The sequence below is a fragment of the Alosa sapidissima genome, chromosome 4 (assembly GCF_018492685.1).
Source record: "Alosa sapidissima isolate fAloSap1 chromosome 4, fAloSap1.pri, whole genome shotgun sequence".
In the NCBI taxonomy this organism is placed as follows: domain Eukaryota; kingdom Metazoa; phylum Chordata; class Actinopteri; order Clupeiformes; family Clupeidae; genus Alosa; species Alosa sapidissima.
Genome location: NC_055960.1, coordinates 28,410,642 through 28,434,856, shown reverse-complemented (window position 1 = coordinate 28,434,856; position 24,215 = coordinate 28,410,642). Strand labels below are relative to the sequence as shown.

The following is a 24,215-nucleotide window of genomic DNA, read 5'->3' as shown; positions in this document are numbered from 1 at the left end:
TCCTACACCTAATGGGTAAATAATCAATAAACAGCTAATTCTACAAATGCTTCAGTTCTCCAGGTGGGTGAGGGCAGTGTGCAGTACTGTGGTGATGCCATCTTCTGAATATGTTTTTTTTTTTTCTGTAAGCAAAATTATAAAGGTCCTGGTATATTACACTTGAAGTATTTTACAAGCCTCTCAAAGCATCATCAGTCAAATATGCAATAAGGTTCCATGAATTTATCTGCTGCTAAGTAGGCTATTTGATATAGTATACAGTAGCTGAAGGAACAGTTAGTGTAGTGCAGGGGTCATTTATTCTAGCAGATGAGATAGATGTCACCCGCTAATACAAATTTAATTTGGTTCCAAAACGCTATATCCACCATTTTAACGAACTTGTATAAATCTTCTTTTTTTTTCATTTGGTTTTCCAAGTAATTATTTGAGTAAAACTGTAATTGGGTAGGCCTATTGTTAGGCTATTTTATATACTGTATCTTTACACAATCAAAACAACACAATTTCAATTAGATTGATATGACATACACAATTAAATAGCATGACTGAATTGTTAAAAAAAAAAAGCATGTTGGAACCATAGACTGTAAAAAATGGGTTGGAACCAATCCAGAGACCAAACTCTTCGTAGTCTGAGAGACCGCGAGACTTGGCGGATATGCCCTTCTCGTTGACCACACATAACAGGAAGTATTTCTGTCTTGCATGTGAGGCAGTGTTCACGCTATCAAGAGGATATCGAGCAAGTAGCAAGGTAAGTACGCTTTTTACAAATTCTGTATCAAGTGTATCTCACCAACCATGTAGAATTATCATCGATACCTAGTGAGGAACGTAAATGGCTAAGAATTGATAACTATCTAGCAGCTATCGCTGTTTACGTCCTGCAGCTGACCTACTTATGAAATGGCTAGTTTCTGCGTCGTCAACACTAGCTTACTGCGATAACCCATGACTGAAAAAGGATGTGTACTTTCGTATGGTCATATTCAGTCTAAGTAAAAACTGTATCATGCACCATGATTTCAAAGTAGTTACCTTTTAAATGGCTGTTGCAACTGTGCTAAATGTAACGTTAGCTATCTAACGTTAGCAGTTCGCTAAAATATGCTATCAGCTAACGCAGCTAATGTTATCTTTAACTATTGCTTAGCGATTGGTGTTTAACGTTACTTAACTCCTGATAATTTGATTACACTTTCTTAAAGTGTTTTGCAAATCAGTCGACTTTAACAGTATTATTAACGTAGCTGCTAAACATACGTTAACATATTTCTTTGTTAGCTTTTGTTAGGAATCGAAAGCTATGGCGTAATGTGTAACTTGCCTATCTTTTGCATGATGTGAGCAGAAGAAAAACGAAACCGAAAAAAAAAAGAATTGTGTGGGGAAAACGACAAATCGTGTGTAAACTTAAATTAAACCATCTGAATAAATATAGGATTTGTCATGTAAAGTCGAGTTCAATAACTTAGCTAACATTACTTGCAGAAGGGGCAACGCCACAATAACGCCATGGCAACACGTTACTGAATATACAATAAGCAAACAGTTAGCTCTTAATGTACCATGCAATGTGGATTACTCCTAGATAGGTTTTAAATATACCCACTCTCTCCCTCCCACACAGAATGGAGAAAACAGGAAATCCTTCAAAGAAGTTCAAGAATGCCTCCGGTGCTCCAGTTAAGGTAGGCCCAGGCTAGGCTATGGGTCTGGGTAGGCCCATTCCCTTCTGCTTCAGCTGCTGTCCTTGATTTGGATTTGAAACTTGTAGCCTAGTTTGCCATGGAGCGGCACTCTGAATTCCCTAAGGTGAAAACTATCAGAACATCAGCCGTTTTCCACACCTGGTGTTTCGGCAGACTGATGTGACACAGTAGGTTGTCACACTGACTCTGAAACTAGCGTTGATGGATATTATTTCCACTCACACGTAGGTTACAGATGCCAGTACAATTAAGCAGCAGACGCACAGTAGTTGTATAGACCCTTTCAACAATAAAAAACAAAAACAATGCTTGAATGTTCTATTTGGTTCCCAATCTACTTCCTCTGCATTAAGATAACATATGGAATGTTAAAACGGAAGCCTTGTGGGGCCAACTATGATGCTGATAATGGAACTCTCTTGAAAGGGTCAATAGGATAGCTACATACGGTCAAATCAGTCATCAGTGTTCAATCAACTCTTGGTGTCAGTTACCAGTGTCAGGGAGGATTTTTCCTCCTTTGCGTTATCTCAACCAGCGGAAAATGTGGGCTCTGTTGCCATAGGCCATATCATTTTGTAATTAATGACCATGGTCTGGTAGTCAGAGTGGCTGGCTGCCATAATCAATGGAGACTTGATTCTCCTTAGCCCTTACTACTTAAGTCTAAGGGCGTCTTCTTGCTGCTGTGTGCTCAGTTTGTCTTTGTGCCTCTGGGTACAGGGAACTAAAGACTGGTAAGTTCTTATTTCACCCCATAGAGGGCACTCTACCATTTTGTATCAGCTTTCTACTCAAGATTTCAAAATCCTTTAAAAAAAAATCTATAGACCAATAATTTTGTTGGGCACTAGGTGTGTGTTTTACACAGACCATTGGTTGTGATTTGCACCATGTGTACCAGTGCCTCTCAGTGAGAGCATGGCTCTTTCTCTACATCAGAGGAGAGAGGAGGTGACAAGGTTCTTGTCCTCCCATCTCTCTGTGTCTAACACCTGTGTGTCTGTATGTGTGTCTCTCTTTGACCTTTTGGGTGACTGACAGAAACGCCAGCAACGCTTCAGTTCGGAGATAGGTAAGTCCTGTCCTGTCCTCTGAACACAGTTGTGCTTCTGAGGGGTAAACTAACTGACCTTTCTTACCCTCTGGTTACCTTCAATAGAGGTCATCAGAGCAGTCCCTACACCCCCCTGCACAGTTTTTTTTCAAAGGTTACTGTGCCAACTGGGGTGTCATGTCTGAGGGAGCCTTGGTCTGGACTTGGGGGTGGGGGCTGGCTGGATGTGTAGGTAGAGTTGTGGGTGTTACTGACAAGACTGATGCCATGCTCTGTGTGCCATTCAAGTGATGGGAAGCAAGTTGTGCTGGTAACAGACTGTTGGCATTGTCAGTGTATGGGTGAGATGCAGCGCTAGGCCCTTGATGATTGGTCATCGGTTGTGCCTGGCACTTGGAGTGTAATGGTGGACGAATAATGCCCTGCAGGCATGACCCCACCCTGTAATCCATTGCCTTTTTCCATGGTGTTGTGGTATCAGTAACTGGCACCAGTCAGTCATCAGTCAGCATCTTGGTAGGGTAATGTAGGCAAACAGCCTTCTTGTTTCTTGTTTACATGCATCAAAAGGGTGGTTACAATAACAACCATTGCTGGACCACTGTCTCACCACACGTGGTTTCTCAACATCATTTTCCTCAGCACAGTAGCTTTGCGGTACTTGAACATCCCTCTCGACGCCTTAACAGACATGCTAGCAACAGGCGCTAACACCCTTGGGCTTTAGCTTCTTTGCTAGCACATCTGCCTACCAGTCTGAGGTATTGCAATTGCGCAGCTTTGAGCTTGGGCAAGCGCAGTCGAAACACGCCGCAGGTAACATCCGTAAGGAGCTATGCCTATCAGCCAGGTCCAAATGTGTGGTTTTGGCCATATGTACTAATGGGGCCTTCGAACCTCATACTAAGTGCTCTGTCTTTGAGCGAGATCCACAGGGAGTTGTAGCAGGTTGGCTGACCACAAGTGGGCTCTTCCTTAGCCAATACGAAATGCCCAAATTTGCAAATGAGTTCCCTTTGATATACATGATGCACTTGAGGGCAATCTACACAGGACCCTAGAGTTGTGCAAGTGCACCAATCCATTTGTTCCCTAAACAAAGTGCCTATCATATGCTATTTATTTCTAGGGCATTGATTAATTTGTTCACTCACCACCCCCAGTAACAACAGTTCACTCTCAGGGTGGGACTTCTCCCATTCTTAGACTGTGTGTGCCTCAGAGTTTGTAGGCATTTGCATGGGCAAAAAGACTCGGTGACCAGAAGAGTATCCTCTTCATAGGCTAGCCATGTCAATTATAAACAAAGTATTTTCTCCCTCATAACCTTACATTTGTAATTTTCAAGAGGTTCTGAGTGAGCAAAAACAACATGCACTCAACATATGTGCATTTTCTTATGTCTAGCCATGTCTAGTTCCGTGCACATTTTGAAACGGAGTATTCCCCCAGAGTCCAGGCCAGCTGAAGGTTTCCCTCGGCTCAGATCCAAGCCCAAAGACGTTAACATGATGGCGCCCTCACTTCTGGCTAGCGTCCCTCAGCTCTCGTCAAGGGCTCTTTGACATCAGAATGCATTATGTAGCGTTACGAAAATAACGCTATCCCAAGATATTACTTCAGTGTGTGTGTGTGAGAGAGAGAGAGAGGGATTAGAGAGTGATTCCAAGTGAGCGCTCATTTTGTGTATACACATTTGTACCCATCTCCAGTGTTCACCGCAAAGAATGGCAGCATCCAGACCATTCCCTCTCTGCAGAAGAAACTGGCTGACGTGACTGGAGAGTGCCTTGTTGGTGAGTCCACATTCCACTATTCTGTTCAGTGAGCTTCAGTGTCCCAGTTATGATCGGGATCGGTATTTGGATTTTGTGTTCGTGCATGTAAGCATCTTATCCCAATTTCAGAACTGTGGATAAGCCCTTATTCTAGTTTTGAGAAATTATTTGAAATAATTTGAGAAAAGGTATGCTAGCTAGAGTAAGTTAGAAAAAAAAAACCAGGATGCTCTTTCATGTAGACACCATATCCAGGTTTCTTATGCAAACGTGTCTTGAAACACACATTATACCACTGCTTGGTTGAATTTCCTATTCGGTTGTTAAGTCCGACGTCACGGGCCAAACAGCTTTTTCGTTAAAAAAACGTGTACTAGCGCAGCCAGCCTGTTTTCGCAACTTGTAAACCTTCACCATCACCTCCGTTTTAGTGAGAATGAAACAAAATCTTCAACTCGGCGCTAAGAACGTCAATTATTTTTTGTTAATCGCACGCCTATGAAGTACCTCCAGTTATTCGGCAGTATCACACTTGTATATTAATTCACTTAACTTGAAGTTCAATCAAAGCTATACAATGGTGATTTGACAGACGAGGTGGCTTTTAGCTTAGTAACATGGCAGTAGGCTATGTAAAATGGCTATTTCTCAACGGGAAGGTTCATCAGAATCCTGGGATGTGCCGGCTTGACGAGAGAGATGGAACTAACGACTGGCTTTTGGCCATAGACAGCCCATTTAAAACTAGTAATGGCAGCTTGCCCTGCAAGTTGAGATTAGTTGATACATCGTGGAAAATAGTTCTACAGACTAGAGCATTTTGGTGATTTAAAGAGTTTAAATTAGAACATCAGATGAACGATCGCATGTGGCAACAGTGGTACAAGCAGGTTAATGGATTTCACAGCGTTCGGTTAACAGAAATGAATGCACGAGGTGTAACGGCCCCTCCACTGCTGTGTTGAGCTCGCATTACCACCTCGAACTGCATTCATTTCTGTTAACCGAACGCCATGCCGTCCATTATCCCTTTCTTATACAAATGTCAACCAAAGTATATGTTCAATGGTTTTAGTTTCCAACTCTTAATCTGTGTTCTCTCTCGTTTGTGTGTGTGTGTAGGTCTGCAGTATGTGTGGGAGTACAGGAGCCCCAGTAAGTCTGTGCCTCCCCACTACCAGTGTCGCCTGTGTAAGGTGGCGAAGCTTCAGTCCGAGATACTGCGGCACATCCAGGGATGGAAACACTTCTTCAAATACCTGGTGAGAGCCTGGAATGGTAGACAGCAGGCACAGTGTAAACTGTGCTAAGAGTTTACAGATTTCCCTATCTGAGAACATCAGATTCAGTATATTATCAAGATAACAAAGAAAGGTCCATGCTGTGGCCTCACCCAGGGCCAGGAAGCAAACTGTGATGCAAATAAGGCCAAGCAATTGTAGTATCGGTGTGGGGGTAGGCCACTGAGAACCACCCCAGCCAAAGGGGAGAGATTAATTATCATACAGAACAACAATAAGGGTGCCAAACCTGTTTGTTTTAGAAGCCTAATAGTTTGAGAAGCTCTTGTTTCAGTATGCACCATCTGTCCCCTGAGTGTGTTTAAGGTGGTTTGTTACTGGAATAAAGGCTGAATGCTGCATCATCCAAAGGAACATCCTTAATCCTATGATCACCCATATGTTTTTCTGGCACTGTCTAAACAAAATAAACCTCACTCAACCTTACTCACATATACAGTCTTGTTGTCGTCAACTAAAGCTATGTTGTCACCCACCTTTAGAAGCAGCACCATGGTGATAAAGTGACCTGTACAGAAGAAGAGGCAACAAATGATCGAGACGTGAGGAAGACGGTCAGGGATGTGGCCCTAGAGGTGGAGAAGACAGAGGGACGAGGCAAAATTAGGGTATTGCACCTCTAAGCATACCACACACACACACACACACACACACATTAGCTCTTAAGTTGGACTATCTTCTCTGCTAGTTTGCTGCTGGGCAGATGACCACTGTTTTCTCCTGTTAAAAGTTTTTTTCACTGCCACTTCTGGTTTGGGACAACTCGGTGAAACGCATTGGACATTCCAATGAAGCTCATTTTGAATTTGTTAATGGTAATTAAAATAAGAAATGATCTATTTCTCTCTCAGGTTGTGCTGAAGGAGCCAAGTGAAGTGCCAGTCTTCCAGGGCATGAGTAAGTCATACATACATAAATACCTACCGTATTTTCCAGACTATAATGGCTCCCACACACAGCTGTGTGCGGTGCAGTGCTGGAGACGCATCCCGTCCACTTTACATGGGCTTACATCATCGGTTGCCGAACTGAATTGTGTGTCCGTTGCGTCGCGTTGCTCCCATCGCTTGCGTCGAAGTTCCACTTTTATTGCACCGATGACGACAACAACAGAAGGCACCAGCCAATCAAATTACAGTTATACTTCAAGTCATTTGCATAGCTAACGTCTGGAACACCCACTGGCATGCGTTGACAAAACCCACAAGCTGACCCTTGACACACAAGTCAGTAATGTGACCCGATTTAAACTGGTTTTTACCCCTTTGGACACTCTTGATTTCGTCCTTGAAACTGAAATATTCACGGGGGCATGGACCGTTTGCTAACCATTTTACTGCAGTGTCTACCCGGTGGTAGCATCCAGCTTTGCTATCAGCTAGCTAGCTAGTTCAAAGGTTTAAGTTCTTAATGGGGATATACAGGGCTTTTTATGCCTCGACTAAGTTGATGTTTCATATAAACAACCATTCATGTTCATAGAAACAACAAGGTCACTAAAACATAATATATTTCATACCTGTATTGCAACATGTAGGCTAATGTTAGCAGCATTATAATGATATTCTAATGTCTGAAAGGCTAATGATTAGCCTATCGGCTACCTGAAAAGTTAAGTGTTCAAACTAGCATTTGCAGTGTTCTTTTTGATGGTGTATTGGCACTGACTGAAGTTCGTGTGATTATATAAACCACAATCCTTGTTGATACAAGTACCAATGTTCGTCTAGAAATTTTTTATTCACATTAAGATTTTCGCCATCTTTGTCAATAATTTTCGCTGATAAAGTTTCAAACTATGACCTTAACGGCCTTTCCACCAATCAGAGGCATCATTGTTGGATTGTTCAGGATTGTGGGTAATGAAGTACTTATCCAAAACATCGCGAATAAAATACATTTATCTCAACGAGGTTAATGCCCCGTGAACTTTTGGCGTCTATATGAGCATACACAATCGCTTAGTACAGCCGTAGCTGGTTTTGAGTCTACCATGTGCAGTTAAGTTTTTATGGCTTATACCCGAATTGTCAATGGAAAAATTGCATTGAATTCTTACTTCCGGAAACTCCTGTGGGCGGGACTGTGATGGTCTATTCACCTTATTCCGCGCGCAAACATGGGGGCGCTAGCTTTGCCCACATTGTCTCCGAACTTCCGATTGAGCAGGGTCATCCTAAAGTTAGGAACGTTTATTTAGGATTTGTCACTTAAGACATTTCTGTTATACAGCTTTCCTATCTGAAGTTAGGAAAAAACTGACTTTGGAGCGGCTGTTCTGTAAGTTAGCCTCTCTATCCTCTTCTGCCGTGTTATCCCAATGAAGCTAGCTAGACGTAGCTAGCCGACCGGAAGTTTAAAGACAACATGAAATTTAAAAAAATGGGCGGGGCTGAATAAGGTGAATAGTATATGTACTTTTTATATGTAGCCTATTCAGCTTCCCAGGCACTTCCAGTGTTCAACACAGTCAACCACTAGTATTTCGCTAATCGCTAACATCTAGCTAACAAATTACACAGCAAAGGACGGCGGCAGTTCAAATGAGGGTAAGCAAACAAACGTGTAGTTATCGTAGGAATATTCCATATCTGGCAGAAAGGAGACATTATCACAACAAACTGTGCAACCAGGAACTGACATTTCATTTCCTTTTCACCAAGCTATCCAACATCAAGCTGGCTAAATAGTGTAGCGGAATAACTGTTACGTTAACATACCTACAGGCCACCTAGTCTGTATGCTATTGTGTAGTTGAAGATCTTGCTTTTCAAGATTAATGTCTGTTCTTGGTCGTTGATTTTGTGAAATAAATGCGGCTTATAGTCCGGTGTGACTATGTTTTTTCCTCTTCATGACGCTTTTTTTGACTGGGCGACTTATAGTCCGGAAAATACGGTGCATGCATGCATACATACATACATACATTTACTCACACACACACACACACACACACACACACACACATACATACATACATACATACATACATAAGATTAAGTGTGTGTGTGTCTGTCTGTCCAGATTCAGCCAAACCCAAGCTTTTCAAGAGCCCAATAGGAGCAGGTCCAGGAGGCCACAGAGCAGGACTGGGCCCCCGACCCCAACCAGGTAAGGCAACCGGGGCTGTCTGTCGGCTATAGAATACGCATCACAACAGGGATTATGATTCAATATCTTGCAGTATACTGTAGGGCAATTCCATGGAAAATTATTTTTTTTGTAACATCCATAACGCCAATAAAATGTGATGGTATGGTATGATGTAAATAATTACATGAAATTTGAGCATTTGCTATTTTTGGCTGAAGAATGTACATGAGAAAAAAATGCACAAAAAATGAATGTTACCATTCACATCATACAAATGCCAAGGCATTTCACTGGCGTTTATTATGGATGTGACAAAGTCAATTTTCTGTAGAATTGCCCTGTAGCACTATAAGCAAGGCAACCTATGCCCCAGTTACCTTACTGCTCTGGGCTGGGGTCAAGAAATTAATGTTGTGTAGCGTAAACCACCTCACTCCTGTGTAGTGAACTTACCACAAACATTTTTTAAAAGGTTACAGGCAGAACGATTGGATCTGCATTTGTGTGCATCAGTCCCGTTATGTATCATCTGACATACTTTTTGTGAATTCTGAGCAAATTAATGCATATTTGCCGGTATCAGTCAACTGACATTGCGTTGCAGCTGCAAGTGGCCCATTTACTGAATACATTGTTTTATGAGCTAAAAAGCTACTTTTTGTCAGAGGGAAACCAGTTGAGAACTTTGCTTTGGGAAGCCTAAGTTTGCTTTGTTTCAGGGTCAGGTAAGGTGGTGAAGGCAAAACCGAAGCTTTCCAGAACCTTGTGTTAACTAGCCTCTGTTGCAAACTATTTTGCCATTTTGAGGAACAGATTCTTCCAGAGACCAGATCCTCTCCTCAAAATGGTTGTCAATACATCTCAACTCTGCTAATTCATCTCATCCCTGACTGTCTCTCTCAGGTCTGTATGGGTACGGCGACTTCCCGTCTGGTGGAGGCATGCCTGATTTTGCCGTGCGTGACGGGCTCGATAGGCGTGACCTGGCGGATATGCGCGGCATGCGGGACTTCCGAGACACGCTTGACCTGCACATGAGTCCGCGGGGGTCGGACATGGACATGGGCATGCGGCGGTACTCGGCCGGCAGCACCATGCGACCAACGTCTGATGGCTTTGGCATGCGGCTTCCCGGCGAGGGTTTGGACAGGTCCTCCTACATAAACGACTTCCGTGGCGGCCAGGGCACTGATCTCAGCGACCCCATGATGAGGACCGGCATGAAGGAGGGGAACAGTATTCCCGCCACGCTGCTCAAATACCTGGTATGTGCACGCTCACACCCACGCTCACATCATACTCACTATCTCTAATCTTACAACCTTGTATCTTGTAATCTTGCAGCATTGGAGCCACATTGCTCAAATATTTAATGACCATGCAGTCTAGATCACAGCACCATACCTAATTACTCCAGCAGGGGGTGCCAAAGTAGATATAATGAAGGCAAAAATTCACATGCTTAACTACCAGGATGTGCTATAATTCCTCGGAAACATGACCATTCAGCTGACCACACTGCGATTTGCCAATCATCTGTATACAGTGTGTGATGTTCTCCCTTAGTTTTCTGAGTATAGAAATCACTGCTAAGTAGAACTGAACGTAATCGGATAACTTGGCTGTGCTAATGCTCTTTGTGTTGGATGTGTGTCGTAGGACTCGTTCCGTATCGAGAGTGAGAGCGATGCCCAGATCGTTCTGAAGGTTACTCAGAAGCTCACAGATGTACTGATGGAGTATCGGCTCCGTAGTATGTCACCAGTAAGTAACTTGTCATTCTATATATGTTAGTAACTAGTAACTTGACAGACACTGTGTGTTTGTGTGCAGGGCTGTATGTTAACTTTTTGCTTATAGCACTGGTGCTACAGAGGTTCATAGTTCTGTAGCACAATCTACAAAATCTCTAGCATTAGTATAGCCTACTCTCTAGAAAATATTTTGAATAAGATGTCAGAGGTGCTAAACTGGTAAATTATCCATAGCACAGACTGATTCTTTTGTAGCATGTGCCACATATTTGTAGCACCGTACAGCCCTGGTGTGTGTGTGTGTGTGTGTGTGCGCGTGTCTGTCTAATTATTGTAATGGGACTATGGAGGAGTTACTGACGTCAACCTCAAGACTGGAGCAATGAGGAGACTGCAAGTTTCCATGTTTGCTCTTCTCCCCCTCAGGGCAAACCCACACCGCCGTCCCTTGGGCCGATGAGCTACACCAACAGCAGTGACCGTTACTCCAGCGGCATGGGCGGTAAGAAAACACATTTTTGCTTAGAGACATACATGCATGCATTGGCAAACTTGTAAATGTCACATAAGCATGCATATCCACCCACGCATACTCCTCAATGCATTCGTATTGTCACAGTGACGGTTCATTTATTTAAACCTTTTCCTTTCTCTGTTCTCCTAAGGCCCTTCAAGATATTACAACTGAGGAGGTTGTGGGTACCAGACAAGAGTTGTTCATCCCTCAAGTTCTCCACTGATGCAATTGCCTGCTGCTGATAGGCTCAGTCTGTTGGACCAAACATTGTGTTGATAGTTATACTTTACATGTAAATGTCTGGAAAAATCAGCCTTCCTTTAGTTTGAATTATTGTGAGTGAGTGTTTTAGAGAGAAGGGTGGTATTGGAAATATTTTTGTTGCAAAAAATGAGAGAACCTCCATTATTTTGGAACAGTGTCTTGTGTGCATGGTCAAGTTTTCTACTTTGCAGAATAAAAGTTTAAGCTCAGCTTTCAGTTTGCCCCCTCTGTGATTCTTCTTGAGTCTCTTGTGCTTTATCAACACAACCGCTCACAAACTTCACCAGGGGAAACGCACCCCAGGTCGGGCAACCTGAATGGGAAGCTACTGTAATAGATCCGTCTAGAGGATCTAGAAGTTAATTACGCCACCCTTTTGTCTTTTGAATAACTGCAGGTACTAGATTGATCAAAATCATATAATTGTGAAGACTATAATGGATTTTTTGATTGGCTGTTGAATCACTACTGAATTTAGAAACAAAGTTTCACGACTGCCATTGTGATGTCAAATATTTTCTTCAGCTAAATCGGACAAAACAGAGATCCTTATGATGAGGATCAGTACATGGCAAAGCAAATTCTGCATTCTACAGGTTCCCTAGATTGTATCAAACCTGTCACAAAGAATCTATAGATTACTGTCAAACTAGACGCTAAGTTTAGAGCAAAACATCACAAATCTTGTACAATCATGTTTCATCAACTTAGAAATATTTCCGAAATAACATCTCTCGTATTTAAAAACACACAGACTTTTTTGCATGCCTTTTATCACATCACACCTGAATATCGACCAAATTTGTGAATTAAAGTCCAAATCCGTTTCAGGGCAGAAAATCGTGATGAATGCTTGGTCAGGGTATTCAGTGTCATACTGCTTAATGTGTGTGTGTGTGTGTGTGTGTGTGTTTCTGGTGACCTAGACACTTTAGGCTGTCCCACTGAAATTGTGGAGCGCATGAGAGATCGCCCACACTCTTTCTGTGCCCTTCCCACAAGTCAGCATTTATGCAGACTTTACCCAAGGGAATTATCAACAGTTGATGGCTTTGTGGTGTGAGGTGCAGTTAAAGCACGCACATCCTATATTTGAAACTGGGAGCAGGACTAAAGGCAAAACAAGTAACAAGTATGTGATGTGAAACACAGGGTTACCCAAAGGGAGGCTAGAAGCTTGGGGGGAAAAAACATCAGTAAACAACTGCAATAAAACGTAAACTTGTTTATGACATGTTTTTAGTGTTGTCAATTTAACGACATGTCTCGGGTGCTTAACCCTCGCAGCCTCTCAAACTCAATCTTTTATCAACTGATGTCAGAGCATTCAAGGCTTCGCCATCAATTCGACGCAGAAGCATAAAATAGGCGTTAGACCTTAGAGGGGACATCGAGATTCAGCTAACCTGATTTCCTCAGGTTTTAGAGAGGCTTAAACAGGAGTGATGTGCTCACACCTCTTAGTTTAGTTAAAAACCTAGCTGAGTTCTGAACAGTTTGAAGTCAATGTATGGATTTGTAGTTTAGGCAGGTAAAAAGACTTCCAGGAAATCCAGGTGTGATGTGATAAAGGCATGCAAAAAAGTCTCTGTGTTTTTAAGCAATACGAGAGGTTTTATTTTGGAAATATTTCTAAGATCGTACAAGATTTGTGATGTTTTTCTCAAAACTTAGATTACTGTCAAACTAGATGCTAAGATACTTTGTGACAGGTTTGATGCAATCTAGGGAACCCATAGAATGCGGAATTTGTTTTACCATGTACTGGAACCTTATCATAAGATTGTCAGATTTAGCTGTAGAAAATTTTTGACAGCCCTTTTTTGACCTCTCAATGATAGTCGTTAAGTGAATTCAGCGTCAGCGTACAGTGTCTGAGGATCTAACAGGAAGGTCATTCTGCATAGAAATGAAAAGATGCAAATACAAATAGAATTGGTCCCAAAACTGACCTCTATGGTACACCACATAAAATGAAGATACATATTTATTCACAGAGACACAAAACCTCCTGTTTACAGATATGATGAAAACTATTTTAAGGCTGTACCAGATATTTCCTCCCAATGCCTCAGTCTATCGAACAGTATGTTGGGATCAATTGTGTCAAAGGCCGTACTAAGCTCTAGAAGTACAAGGACAAGGAAAATGTCAAGTGAATTAAAAGCATTTAGATGGAAGTCAGAAGCCTAGATGGACATCTGGGATTGCTGTTCAATTCAGACAGTACATGTACTGTAGCAACCATAGTGCCCAAACAAAAGCCATCAAGCAACTGCAGACCCTTGTCCTTATCATCATGTTGGAGGACTTAGATAAGGTGACCCTCTGCCTTGTATGAAGATTTGAAATTAATTGGACCAGTCTTTTTTGTTAAGGTAATACCGATAGACACACAAAGACAGACAAAATTTTGTTTTTTCCCTTTGGAATGTACTACAGTCTGTCACCAGGAGATGTCACCTAAGATAAGCTCTCGGCATAGGTGGACCACTGGAAGGAGTTACTCGATGTAATGGTGGGATGGGTTCAGATCATCTTGCTATTTGTATAAGGCATCACACTATTCTGGAAGGTAATCTACTGTGTTTTAACACCTGCTGCAGAATAGCAGTATGTCAGATTGTTTCACTGTTAACGGGAGCTGTACTTACTCATTTTGCACGCAGTTCTGTCCTGGATTTTCATATATTGCATATTTTGAGTTAGCTGTACATTGGCTGTAATTAACTGTATTTTCTATTGTAATGATTACTATGATACCCTCAACAGGTGCTATGCAGTAAATAATATTGCAAACCTGGACATGATATAGAGAAAATATAAACCACAACACATGAATATGTCTTTATATCTCAGATTTATTTATGTTTACTGATGGTCTGATCAAAAATAAACCTGGTTACAACAATGCTTCTGTTTAGATTTTGCGACAGGAGAGCAAACAGTGCCAGTAAGACAGAGGGAGGAGGGTTGTGTGTGTGGTGGTGGTAGTGGTCAGGTACTTTTGACCTAACTTCCTTTTACAGTTTCTGAGCCATTTGACATAAATGTAGTTTTCAACTTTAACAGAGAAAATTGTGCCATGTTTAGTTATCATGGGCACAAACAAATTGACTCATTTTACCACGTAATTTGTAAACATTTAGTACCCTGAGAACGGGAGCACCAGAAATGACCACACCCCTTTGTGGGCAATGGGGGTGGGGTCAAACGATTGCACCTCCCCCTTCTGATGGCCGCTGGCTCACTTGTTATTTTGTCATGTCACTGTAAGCTGGTGACATCGGGGTCAAGATTACGTTTGGAACTTCAATGTATGCATAAAGGTTAATGGCCGGCAATGAAAGGTTTAAGGGTTGGGTTTGAGGAACTGGAGTAGTGTTAGCGAGGGAGTGTGGGCTTTTCAGTAACGCCGTGAACTGCTGCTGGACATCACTGAGGATTTGGTGATGGTGGTGCCACCGCTGCTCATACCGCCACCCATACCATATCCACCGCTGCTCATACTGCCACCCATACCATATCCACCACCATATCCAAAGCCGCCAGCGCTTGAGAGAGCTAGAGAGAGAGAAAGAGAGAAGATTTAATAAAACAGTCAAACTGTCACAAAATCACATAGGCTGTTACAAATATATATCCTACTTTAAATATTTTCATATAAAATAATCCAGTAATAATTTAGAATGACTCTATAATTCTTTAATATCAGCCATTTCACTAGTAAGCATTAATGAGTAATGAAGTTTGTCTTACTTCCACCACTGCTCTGTTGGACATGAACAACAGCATTGGAGCCACCTGAAGTCAGCCTATGGAAAAGCACATTTTACATATTAAACTGCTGAACTAACTTAAACAACAAGGCTGGGCAGTGAATGAAAATTGAAAGCACATGCAAGTGATCTTCAGAAAATGAATCCCCTTCTCACCTATTCTCCTCTCCTTCCAGCAGCTTCCTGTAGGTGGCGATCTCAATGTCCAGCGCCAGCTTGACGTTCATGAGCTCCTGGTACTCGCGCACCTGGCGTGCCATGTCCTGCTTGGCGCGCTGGAGGGCATCCTCCAGGTCCTTGATGCGGACACGGGCATCTTTCACTGCCAGCTCCCCACGCTCCTCAGCCTCTGCGATTTGTGCCTCAAGGTTGCCACGCTACAATTGGAACGAGAGAAAGGGTTTGTGTTTGGAAAAGCAATTAAATTATTCTCCAATAGGGGGCAGTAGAAGCACATAGAGCTCATAGAGCCGTATGCGTGGAGACACAGGTCTAAAAGTAGGCTGCAGCCTCACTGTCTGGGTGGCTAGTTATGGTCTGGTAGTGATACTGATGTGATGTCTGAGTGCACATCAAGATAAGAAATTTGAAATTTGAATTAGATGTACAAAAACTGTGTTTTTTCTTTTTTTTTAGTTATGACTGCATTTTGGATCACACTTTATTTAATGGAGTTCTATGCCATGGTTTCAAGAGGAATGGGGTAGGATCAGTTTTGGCAGACTGTGCTCACCTGTCCCTTGACAGCATCGATTTCGTTCTGCAGACGGGCGATCATGCGGTTGATCTCGGCGATCTCTGCCTTTGTGGAGCGCAGATCATCTCCGTATTGACCTGCTGAGGACTGCATCTCCTCGTACTGGTGGGAGGAAAGGAAAATCAAACTCACTGATAAATACCAACACAAATACCACAATTGTTGCGTGTGTGTGTGTGTGTGTGTGTGTGTGTGTGTGTGTGTGTGTGTGTGTGTGTGTGTGTGTGTGTGTGTGTGTGTGTGTGTGTGTGTGTGTGTGTGTCTGTGAGGGAGAGATAGAGAGAGAGAGGAAGAGAAAGCATAAATTTCCATACCTTCTGTTTGTACCAGGTCTCTGCCTCAGCTCTGCTGCGGTTGGCGATGTCCTCATACTGAGCGCGCACTTCAGCCACGATGGAGTCCATGTCCAGGCCCCTGCTGTTGTCCATCTCCACGACAACTGAGGTGTCCTTGATCTGTGACTGCAGCTCACGCAGCTCCTGAGGGCCGCACAAGAAGAAGAATGTTAAAGATCCACCTGTTCATCCATCCTTCTGTCTATCTAACTTTCTTACGATTTAGCCAAAAAGCAAACAAACTAACTAAAAACATTCTAGTCAGCAAGAGGCAGTGGAGGTGGGCTGTGGGGTTCACAATCCAGTTAACTTACCGCCTCATAAACGGCCCTAAGGAAGTTGATTTCGTCCTGCAGGGCGTCGACCTTAGCCTCCAGCTCCACCTTGTTCATGTAGGCAGCATCGACATCCTTGGAGGAGAAAGGAGGAGAAGAGAGAGATGCGATTTTACAACTTTAATAAGACTTCTAGAGGTTTTAAAATGTGTTAAAAGGGTTTACATGTCAAGGTCTTACCTTCTTGAGGAGGACAAAGTCGTTCTCTGCACCTGCACGCTTGTTGATCTCATCTTCATACCTGTAAACCATCACATTAGCTTTAGCATTAGGCTACATTTAGCATTTAGCCTTACATTTAACATGTTCATTAGCATTAACTTCAACGAGTGTGCTATAGTTATATATGCTTAACTTTGCAGTGTTTAGATTGATTTTAGCAACTCTAGGCTAACTCACTTCATCTTGAAGTCCTCCACCAGGCCCTGCATGTTCTTCAGCTCTCCCTCCAGCTTGCACTTCTCATTGCCCAGGCCATCGAGCTGGCGGCGCAGATTAGAGATGTAGGCCTCAAACATGGCGTCGATGTTGGAGCGGGTGGTGGTCTGGTCCTGCAGGAGACTCCACTTGGTCTCCAGCATCTTGTTCTGCTGCTCCAGGAAACGCACCTGAGGGGAGATTCATACATGCTTAATTAACTGCTGAGGCACACTGGTATGTATTGGCTCTCTTCTGATCTTCTTAACTTGTTGAGATGATGAAATATATACAAACAGTGTGTATGAATTAACTATATATGAAATATTTGTAAGTGAATAGGCACACAGCACATACTGTGTGCTGTGTGTGTATAAATGTGGTGTGTGTGTGTGTGTGTGTGTGTGCAAGATAGAGAGAAAGGGAAAAAGGGGGTGGAGCGGAGAGGCTATGCCTGAGACGGTTTAACACAGTGAACTGAGCACTGTGCAGGTATGAATGCAGCTACTAAGTAAACTGATATCCTTTTGTGTCCACACCCTTAAGAAAATAGTCTGATAACACTGGTGTTGGTGAAGATTCTACCACAGGTGAGGCAAAAACATCGCAGGAATGTGATTCAAGAACTCTTCACCTCTAGTTTGGTGTGTGTGTGTGTGTGTGTGTGTGTGTGTGTGTGTGTGTGTGTGTGTGTGTGTGGTGTGTGGTGTGTGGTGTGTGTGTGTGTGTGTGTGTGTGTGTGTGTGTGTGGTGTGTGTGTGTGTGTGTGTGTGTGTGTGTGTGTGTGTTTAGACAGGTGTGTCTCATGGTTACACACAGACACACACACTCTGTTAAGGTGTGTTCTCTGACCACACACACACACAGCCCTTAGGCAGGTTTGCACCTAAGGGTGTGTCCCGTTTTCTGCCCAGAGGCAATATGGGTGTTTCTGGCATGCTGACAGTACACCGACAGAAAAAGTGTAAAGTGTATAGACAAAGTGAGACACACACACACACACACACACACACACACACACACACACACACACACACACACTCAACCTCTCTCCACTCCACTTGACATGAGTCATAATGACTGCTGGAGCTACACCCATGTTTATACAGGCGTGTCCACTGGTCACAGGACCTGACCATAATGTTTTATGTCTAAACAAGCCTAAAGCTGTGTGGCCTGCAGCAGGCATCGAGTGCTACCCAACGTACGGCAACCCTGGGCACATATGTGCTCCCATGACACCTCGCAGCACTGCAGCAGACCAGTAGTACAGTAGTACTCACACAGAATACAATAGTTAAAGGTGCACATGCACTAATACAGAGCACATGTGATATGCTGAGTGAGCTAAGACAAAGAACATAATGTCTTGTTTACACACACAGGGGGTAGACTGCTGTCCTAGAGCTACGAGATGAGCGAGAGAGTGTGTGAGGGAGAGTGACACAGACACACACACTTTGTCAATGAATTAGGTGACATGATAAGAGTGGGACTAATTATCAGTTTGTCATTTAATGAGGCAGAATATCAGTCCAGAGAGAGAGAGAGAGAGAGAGAGTTTGTCAGTGACAGAGTGTGAGATGGAGGCGATGTGCAACACTCACCTTGTCAATGAAGGAGGCGAAGCGGTTGTTGAGGGTCTTGATCTGCTCCTTCTCCTGCGTCCTCACAGCCTGGATCGTGGGGTCGATCGCGAGGTTGAGGGGGGCCAGCAGGCTCTGGTTGACTGTCACCGCGGTGATGGGCGCTCCTGCGTAGCCGCCACCATAGCCGCCGCCGTAGCCGCCACCCATGCTGCTGCTGCTGAAGCTATAGCTGCCGCCACCCATGCTGGCGCCGCCGAACCCGCCGCCAACGCCGGAGCCAACGCCAGAGCGGCGAACGGACACGGAGCTGACACGGGAACCGGCGGTGGGGACGATGGCCGACTGGCTGGTGAAGCTTCTCTTCGTCACGGTTGGGCCGGAACGGTAGCTGGTGGCTCTGTACTCCATTGCTGCTTGTCTGTGTGTGGGTGAGCAAAAGTGTGAGAGAAGAGGAAGGCCGAAGGAGAAGGCGGAGAGCAGGCTTACTTCACAAAGGAGAGTCAAAGTCCCTCTGTGTGTATCTGCACTGCCCACGGCCGGCTTTTAAACACACCGACTGAGGGAGGGGACTCTCACACCCTCCCCCTTTTTTTGCTCACACACACACACACACACACACACCCTACTTGTTGGACAGGTAATCGAGGCATTACAGGAACTTAAAGGTACATGAGAGACACACCTTATCAAAGACCACTTGCAGAGAGAGAAAATGTTATATGGGCATTAAGATATAACAACAGCAGACCTCTGTAAAACTGCACACATATGACTGACCAAGCAGTTCAGAAACCATCTTTTAAGGCAGCAATGCAGAAGAAGTTTATTGCCGGTATATAGAGACAGAACTGCAGAGCAGTGTCTATGTGGTGGCAAAGCACAGGAAAACGGGTGATTCTGTGAAAATACTGTTAAAGTCCTGAAAAGCAGAGTGCCCATTTGGCCTACAGAATCGCTTGAAATATGGGGTAAAGGTGTGTGTGTGCACACAGCGATGTGGTCATTTACTGACTAGAGGATGAATATGAATATGAGTCATCTGACAATGATTTCATTGTGTTGCAAGTTGGAACACGAGCCAGACAGTTTCTCACAGATTCCCTTATGGGGACGTATAATTTCTGTCTGCACTCCAGCTGCCTGAATCAGGCCGGAGCCGCTGGTTTTTGTGTGGAACTGAGACAGCAACCTGGAGAACAGGTGTGCACGAGCGGACCATGATGGTGTCACACCTTTCTCATGGCCAGGGGATGGGCCGTCGGCAAATTGACTCAATCAAAACAAATTGACTCAATCAAAAGAACAAAAAGCCTGCAAGTTGAAAAGGGTGTGTATGCAAGCTAATTTGTTAATTTGTGTGTGTGTGTTTGTGTGTGTGTGTGTGTATGTGTGTGTATGGGTGCGAGTGAGAGTGGGTGTGGGTGTGTATGTTGGTGTGTGAGTGACAGAGAATGTTCCTGCAAGATTTTGTGCGTGTGCGTGTGCGTGTGCGTGTGCGTGTGTGTGTGTGTGTGTGTGGATATATATAATATATATTAGTCTATGCTATATGTTTAATGCACCAATCTACAACAACTGAATGTGGTTTATCAACTACTTGGTTTTCAGATCACTATCCTTTCTGTTTTTGTGTTCCCGGCTGCATTCCATTACCTAAACATTTTAGTTTAGTTTATTATTTTCAATAAGGAGGTAAAATGTCACTGCATAAAGAAAAATCAGAAGCAAGAGACTTTGACAGGCACTTTATATTCCAATCCACAGGTGAGGTAGACTACAAATCATGAAGCAGTGCATTAAAGGTGGAGTCGACTCAAATAAGTGCCACTTATGCCTCACCTGTCGCGAGCCACACAGTTGTGCAGGTGGAACGTGGCAGCACAGGAAGAGGTCCAAAGACAAGTATAGGAGTGGGAGGTAGTGAGACGTTTTTTTAGAGGGTTACCAAGGTTAACAGTGCAGCAGCAAACACTCATCATGTTGGGTGGGTCCGTAATCCTCCTTAACAATGGCAGTCTCTAAAGGACTGAGGATGTTTGGCATTCTAGGAGCATGCAGCACGTATACTACAAATGATCATTACAGAAGTCTTTGCTTTTAATAAGGGCACAAAGGCATAGTTCAGATCCATTGAACATGGAGATACTAGCAAGGTGCTAAAACTGATACATACATAATGCAGTGAGTGAATACACAAATCACCCAACCTTGTATAAACTATGTGATGATATTACGTAACAGGGAAAGTCTCCTGCACTAGTGGAAGCCATGGCTCTTTGTCTGATTCTGCAAGTCTTATTCGCTCTCATGAAAGCTGGCTTTACAAAACAGTCTCCCAATGGAGATTATGTACTTTAGCACGGATTCCCTCAAAGACATATATGGGCCATTGAACTTGAAAGGCTGGAAAAGTGTGAAATCAAAATAGCGTCATCAATGTTTGCGCTTAAGGTCTTACCCATGGTGTTACATTAGCTAATTCATTTTGCCATATTAGCCTATTGAATTAGCTTTAGTTAGACTTTGCAATTTGCCCAGCATTCAAATTGCTGCCCTATCTTTGCTTGACCTGCTGAAGTCATCACTTTTTTCTCAAACATCAGAAAGGATGCAAATAATAATAATAAAAAGAAAAAGAAGAAGAATTATTGATATTTTAATTATTATTACTATTATTATTATAGAAAGGTTGCAAATGACTATAGCCACTCAATTGCTTCTGCATGCTAAGTGCATTTAAAACACTATTTTCCATCTGACCTCTGTGTGTGTGTGTGGGCGGAGGTGGGACAGGTGTTGGGGTGTGGGTGTCAGAGGTGTGGATTGGATCAGATGCTTGTCATCGCCCCTAGGGGACACACCCTGTTTCTCTCTCAGCGACACTTCGAGCATTGATGAAACTGCAATGCCACAAGGAATGCAGTTATGCAGAAGTACCACCTCAAAATGCTGCCAGCCAGGTTTTGTGTTTACAGAACAAAGGAAGCATAAGAAACTTGTCACGGGGGCCTGAGGGAACTCATTGTCAGCAGGAGCTAAGCTAAGCAACAGGTTTGCCAAAAAAAGCCATCTGCAGAAAAGATGTTGGTATTCATCAGCTCTTGAAATAAGGGCCTCACATTGTGTCACCCCTAGAAGAGAACATCTTGGAACACGGTAGAAACGTTTGAGAAAAAATGACGATATGGATTTTGATAGAACCACATAACGTGCCACATACACCTCTGCAGCACCTTTGGCTAAAATCTGTCAAAGGATAAATTAAGAAAGGGAAATGTTCAACATTATGGTCAGCATGGTTTGCATGTGACTGTCTAGACATTACAGACTTACCGGTAATAACTTTGATGTTATTGGTGTAGGGGGTGCACACAATAGTCTTACACAATTTTCATACCAAGCAGCACTGTCACTGTCATCAAGAGTAAACTTTTGGAAAGATACCAAGGCACTGTATGAGATGAGAGGTGGTGTAATGTGTTCAACAGTAACACAATCAAACTCCATATAGACACCAGGTGGACTTGCAAAGCAAAGTGTAATATTGAAGTTGAGAAAATACTGCAAATAAAATGTGACTCATTGGAGGTAGGCATTTTATGTATTTGCATTACCCATCAGAGAGTAGCAGATTCCACAACTAAACACTAACCTCAGGATGATCAAAGCCTCTCTGACAGATGTTACTAACTTATTATGATCGCCGCTAGCGAAGCGGTCATATAGGGATTTTTTTCCCCCCGTCATCTACATCCTGAATCTTTGGTCAACGATACCCGGGACACCGAACCACCGGGGCACATGAAATTTGGTGGGTATGTAGCCCCACTAGACTTTTACGGAAAAATTTCGTTTTGTCCCCGGGGGCCACTCCCCCCCGTGCTGGGCCCCCCGAACCGCAAAAAAAGCAGTTTTTCCTAAATAATTACCTGAACCGTGGCACTGAGGATGAAGAATCTTTTATGGTATGTTGGTCTCAAGGGCCCACATCAACCTGGCCCATAATTACTCATTTGTGATTTGCACCCGCCACCCCCCCCCCCCCCCCCCCCGGTAAAAAATGAAAATGCAGTATTATTCTGCTTTAATCGCCCCTATCTTCAGTTAAGAAGTTCAGAACTGCACCAAATTGTATGTGTATGATTGACCTGGCATTCTCTGGGGGTATGCCAAGTTTCGTAGAATTTCATCCATGGGGGTAGCCTAGAAATCTAGACGCGCCCCTAGATGCAGCAAATTACATTTGCTGCCAGGGCTAGTCTAGCAACTCTCCGTTGGCTTGTGAGCTCTAGAAATCGAAACTTAATCAGGCCTTTGAAATCGTGTATAGAGTCGTTTGGTGGGCTTAACATAATGATTGATGGCAGAGTTGCAACGGTTTGGCTTGAATTCCCTGCTACTTGAAAACAAATATCCTATTGCGTCCTATTGCGTGCAGAGGGAATTTGAAAGACAACTGATTATCCCGCCCCTCGGACTGAGCACTGTGAACGGTGAGTGCCCAGACCCTACATTTTAATGTGGGTCTGGCTCGCCAGGCTACCATGGGGGGGTCTAAAAAAAATTAGGTTATGTGTACATTTAGTGACTGTATACTCATTGGCCTGTAGATGGCGGTGCACACATATACACATGCACACACACACAGGCACCCACATACTATCGGTATTATAACGGCCGATACATAATTACAAATTCAGTAGGATTAAAAAAAAAATATATATATTCATCATCATCATCATGGCTGCATTTCCAGTATTGGCGATAAGTAGTCGTTTGTCCACTAGATGGCGCATCGTTGCAGTGAGACGTAATTTTGTTGTAAGTTAAAAGTGGGTTGGAAAAACAATGGACGCTTACAAGGACTGTAGTTTACCGCAGAGAACGTCTAATAAGGATAGGATGATGTTCACATGAAATGTAATTCCCATTTCTTATTGAAGCCGAAATAAATCTGAGGATGTTTACCGGACATGCTTGGTTTTTACTGCAGGTACGTTAATCTTATAATATCAATAAGGACCTAGGCAATGTTACCATTAGCGTTGGTTGAGTGATGGAGGCCAATTTGATTGATTGCATTTGTAGAAAACTATAAATGTGGTTATACCAAGCAAATTGATAGCAGCACTGTAGTTGTATCTTTCGACTGTCATTTGTTGCACGTGCTACAAAAATCATTCTGTGCAATGGAAGATTTACCAACTTTACACCGGTCTGATACAGTTTTGCCTATACATGCGTGAGACTGAGACGCCTGTTTATTTTGTTTTAAGTGCGTGCAGGGTGTGAGAGGGGAATCGATGTGTTTTGATTCCAGCTTGGTAGTTGTAGTCTGTGAAATTAAAAAGCACGTGTGTGTGAAGTATCCAAACAATGACACCTTCATTTCATTATGGCTGCTTTAGCAACACACCTTAAGCTACTGTGTAGTGGGTCCCATTTAGAAGTGTCTACTTCATTCGCGCTTTCCTTGACTCATGGAGCTGCGTGAATTTTATTACAACTTTTCGCCACGATA

The 24,215-nt window shown here is 43.3% G+C and overlaps 3 protein-coding genes across 3 annotated transcripts in view; 2 read left to right on the top strand and 1 right to left on the bottom strand.

Moving 5' to 3' along the window:
• Positions 1–12,069, top strand: part of kbtbd12 (kelch repeat and BTB (POZ) domain containing 12) — a 31,380-nt gene extending 19,311 nt beyond the window's left edge. Inside the window, exons 7-8 of the transcript XR_006031060.1 lie at positions 5,961–5,966; positions 12,060–12,069. The gene's annotated coding sequence lies outside the window, so the exon portion shown is untranslated. The remainder of the gene's footprint in view (positions 1–5,960; positions 5,967–12,059) is intronic.
• si:ch211-197h24.6 lies at positions 618–11,698 on the top strand. The gene is made up of 12 exons (XM_042088325.1): positions 618–760; positions 1,637–1,697; positions 2,763–2,793; positions 4,488–4,571; positions 5,676–5,815; positions 6,337–6,462; positions 6,706–6,751; positions 8,879–8,965; positions 9,851–10,212; positions 10,607–10,711; positions 11,128–11,203; positions 11,367–11,698. Exons 2-12 carry the CDS (start codon positions 1,638–1,640, stop codon positions 11,387–11,389), a joined length of 1,140 nt encoding a protein of 379 aa, XP_041944259.1. The 5' UTR covers positions 618–760; position 1,637; the 3' UTR covers positions 11,390–11,698.
• A 2,256-nt stretch (positions 12,070–14,325) lies between the features above and the next one.
• On the bottom strand, positions 14,326–19,219 carry LOC121707098 (intermediate filament protein ON3-like). The gene is made up of 9 exons (XM_042089397.1): positions 18,713–19,219; positions 17,088–17,296; positions 16,869–16,929; positions 16,668–16,763; positions 16,333–16,497; positions 15,995–16,120; positions 15,418–15,638; positions 15,242–15,297; positions 14,326–15,046 (listed from the first exon to the last, which is right to left on the bottom strand). Exons 1-9 carry the CDS (start codon positions 19,100–19,102, stop codon positions 14,889–14,891), a joined length of 1,482 nt encoding a protein of 493 aa, XP_041945331.1. The 5' UTR covers positions 19,103–19,219; the 3' UTR covers positions 14,326–14,888.
• Positions 19,220–24,215: the final 4,996 nt, after the last annotated feature.